General features: G+C 46.5%; 1 protein-coding gene across 1 annotated transcript; it reads right to left on the reverse strand.

Moving 5' to 3' along the window:
- Nucleotides 1–269: 269 nt before the first annotated feature.
- LOC140715803 (uncharacterized) lies at nt 270–2,682 on the reverse strand. Its single transcript, XM_073028194.1, has 2 exons — nt 2,615–2,682; nt 270–2,025 (listed from the first exon to the last, which is right to left on the reverse strand). Exon 2 carries the CDS (start codon nt 1,653–1,655, stop codon nt 657–659), a length of 999 nt encoding a protein of 332 aa, XP_072884295.1. The 5' UTR covers nt 1,656–2,025; nt 2,615–2,682; the 3' UTR covers nt 270–656.
- Between the last annotated feature and the right edge of the window lie 1,224 nt (nt 2,683–3,906).

Genomic DNA, 3,906 nt, shown 5'->3' on the forward strand with positions numbered 1-3,906 from the left:
AACTAACGATTCCGCAATCTGCTTTCAGACTTTGGAGAGCAGTGGTGTATTCTAACAACCCAACTGTGTGATACAGAGCCCTTGAGAAGCAGTGAACATGACCCATAAAGTTGAAAAGAGGAGGTTAGCTGCCAATGTCATTCTTCCTCGGCCTAGAAGTATGAGAAACGAAGAACATATCAGACTTAACTACAGTCAGCTCATCTTATTTGTCATTCTGCAAAAAGTCATGCAGGAAATTCAAGGGAAATTCTCCCACAGTGGTGATTGTTTGGATCCCATCACCACAGGAAGCAGCAGAGGCGAACAGCAGAGATGGATTTAAAAGGACTGTCAAGGTACAGAATGTCTGGCAGGGAGCAGCTGGGCTGAGTTGACTCCCTACTGTACTCTGTGGGTGTTGTAGTTTCACCAGGGAGCTGAGACAGAGCTTAAAATAGAACTGATTTATTAGTCACAGATCCAGAATATTAAACTCCAATCCCACTAAAGGTGAACATCAGCAGAAGAAACTCCTTCCATGCCCAATGATCAGCGTGCAGAACTAGGTGTGATGAACTGCAGCAATAATTGCAGAGTACGACACCAACAGTCACTTTTGAACTTGCCTCAGGATTCAGCAACCTCAATGGTTAAATATCCAGAATGCAACTTATTTAAACTTTTCCCCCAGTGTGAACCCGGTAGTGTGTCACAAGGTTGGATGACCGAGTGAATTCCTTCCCACATTCAGAGCAGGTGAATGGTCTCTTCCCAGTATGAATTCGATAGTGTGTCACAAGGTTGGATGAGTGAGTGAATCCCTTCCCACATTCAGAACAGGTGAATGGTCTCTCTCCAGTGTGAACCCGGTAGTGTGCCACAAGGGTGGATGACTGAGTGAATCCCTTCCCACATTCAGAACAGATGAATGGCCTCTCTCCAGTGTGAATTCGCTGGTGTATCTGCAGGCTGGATTGCTGAGTGAATGCCTTACCACAGTCTGAGCAGGTGAATGGCCTCTCCCCGGTGTGAACTCGCTGATGTATCTTCAGTTGAGATGACCGAATGAATTCTTTCCCACAGTCTGTGCAGGTGAACGATCTCTCCCCAGTGTGAACTGACTGGTGTGCTAACAGGTCAGAGGATCGAGTGAATCCTTTCCCACAGTCTGAACAGGTGAAGGGCCTCTCTCCTGTGTGAACTCGCTGATGTAGCTTCAGATGAGATGACCGAGTGAATCCTTTACCACAGTCTGAGCAGATGAATGGTCTCTCCCCAGTGTGAATTGACTGGTGTGCTCGTAGGTCAGATGACCAAGTGAATCTCTTTCCACAGTCTGAGCAGGTGAATGGCCTCTCTCCAGTGTGAAGTCGTTGGTGTGTCTGCAGGCTGGATGACTGAGTAAATGCCTTGCCACAGTCTGAGCAGGTGAATGGTCTCTCCCCTGTGTGAACTCGCTGATGTAGCTTCAGTTCAGATGGCCGAGTGAACCCCTTTCCACACTCTGAGCAGCTGAATGGCCTCTCTCCAGTGTGAACTCGTTGATGTATCTTCAATTGGTATGAGTCAGGAAATCCCTTCCCACAATCTGAACAGGTAAATGGCATCTCCACAGTGTGAAAACGCTTGTGTGTCACAAGACCAGGTGATGGTGTGAATCTTTTCCCACACATGCACAGCAGTTGAATGGTCACTCTCCCTTGTGAACTCACTGGAGTGCCAGCAAGTTGGCTGAGTGAGTGAATCTCTTCCCAGATGTGGGACAGGTGAACAGTCTCTCACAGTTGTGAATTTTCTGATGTATTTCCAGCTTGGCCGACAAAATTAATTGCTTCCCGCAGACAGAACAGGTGAATTATTTCATTATGGTGTGAACGGGCTAATATTTCTTCAGGCTGGATAACTGAGTTCATTCCTCATACACAGAGAGCATGTGAATGGTCTTTCTCCATATTAAACAAACTGGTGTGTCTGCAAACCGGCTGAGTGAGTGAACTCCTTGCGTTTGAGATTCCCAGATACAAATTCTGTGCTGTTTCAATCCTGTAAAAAAAAAATTATGAAAGACATTGATGGGTGCAGAACAACATTCCAGACATTATTATAGTCTCTATGGTCAGCTCTGATATCACACTGTTACAACGAGGTAGAACGAAGGTGTTTTTTTCAAGAACTAAAGCAGATGGAGGTTTTTTTTTGTCCATGCAGCACTAACTGACATTTTCCTGGACTGGAAGGTAGAGGGAGTCGTAGACTGAAATTTAGTTAGCTGCAGCCTGGCAGTGTCTTGAGAGATCCGTCTGCTCTCATTTAATCTACCTGCGCTTCCAACGACCTCCTACAAAACTTGGGAACGTGTTAGTAGTGTTATCCATGGCTGTCTCTCTACCCAGAAACCCCCACGAGGGAAGAGACCCGTCTATCCTGCCACTGTTGCAGTGATGCGCATGCGTCGCAGAGATGACGGCAAACCTTCGCTCATCAGCAGAAACCTGGGACAAAGAGAAATCGAATAAACCGAGACCGTCTCGGGGTGCAGGGCTACGGTGTGTCCTGCCTCACAGCAATTGTCTCTCAATTTCGCTGCGCACGCCAATACTAATGAAATCCCCAACCGGAATCTCGCTCTTACCTGCCACCGATTTTTCAGACCCTTTTCTCACTGAGTGCATGCGCGAATTCGGAGCCTGTCTGTGACCCTTACGCCTGTTTCATTGTTGGATCTCGCCGGCGAATTGGGCATCGCGAAGGTTACTGGGTAAGCAAGGTTCAAAGTGCATTTATTATTAATTCATGGATAAATTATACAAGTTTGAGATGTATCTGTCTACAGATAACCACAAAGCGAGAAACCCGAAGGAACCTGTTACGTGACCACGGTTTTGTTTACTGTGGGTGTCACTTTGAAACGCCTGAACGAGCCGGGTGTATGACGTCAGTATAACAAGATGCGGCAGACTACTGGGACTTTCAGAAGGAAAAGAGAGAGAGAGAGAGAGAGGAAGTTTTCGATTGTGGGCAGGAACAGCTTGTTACGATAATGGGTAAAATCTGATACTTTCCCAAGCCCAAAGGATTGGGTTGGCTGTCACTTCGTATGATCCATACGTGGATTTTGTTGGAGTACCCCGTGGCGACCACTTTTGATAACCCTTACATGGTTTAGGGTATATTATGTTGTGAGCACTTGTGCTAGGGTATATTCCGTGACTGTCATCTTGTGGTATTTCTTCGTGAATTTTGGGACGACTCGACGGATAAGATCTTTGGCGACTGTTATTTCGTTTTCCCAGCGGGGAACCTGTGGAATTCTTCGTGATCGCCTCCTTTCTCCATTTTAACGTGGATTCCCTCACTTAAGTAATCCCTCATTTACTTCGTGGATTACTGGACCTTTCTAGTTTGCCATCTTAAGACTTTAAGAACTATTCCTAAGCTTGACACTTCGGGAGCCACGCACACATTACACTGTTACTGCCCGCTTATTTCATTTTGTTTTCTATATTTTGAGTAGATACTAATAAATATAATGGTTTTAACATTAAAACCGGACTCAATTTCTGATCTATTGCTGCTAATTAAAACTCAGAAAGACCGACACCCATTGCGCATAGTGACGAACAGTTTACTGAACCAGATTGAGTTATTAGGTCCGAATCCCTGGAATAGGCCCAAGCCTCGGTCTCAGCTCAGCATATAAAGGGTGGAAATCGCCGGAAAGCTTGCAGAGAGGAAGCACAGCAGCCGGGGACAGACTCATAGCCTCAGCATTGCGGAATGAACACTGCGAGAGAGCGTGGGAAATTGGCCCAACCCTCCCCTCCGGTCCCGATACCCTGCCTATGCGGGCTGTCTGGCCTGCCGTTTTTATTGTCTAAACAGCAGATCATGCCTTGCATTAGACCCGAGCTCCACCGCAGCAAA

Source organism: Hemitrygon akajei, chromosome 24 (assembly GCF_048418815.1).
Source record: "Hemitrygon akajei chromosome 24, sHemAka1.3, whole genome shotgun sequence".
Lineage (NCBI taxonomy): Eukaryota > Metazoa > Chordata > Chondrichthyes > Myliobatiformes > Dasyatidae > Hemitrygon > Hemitrygon akajei.

Bases quoted from the DNA above. Each gene is read 5' to 3' on its own strand.
- LOC140715803 (XM_073028194.1), bottom strand. From the start codon at position 1,655: ATGTGTGGGAAAAGATTCACACCATCACCTGGTCTTGTGACACACAAG.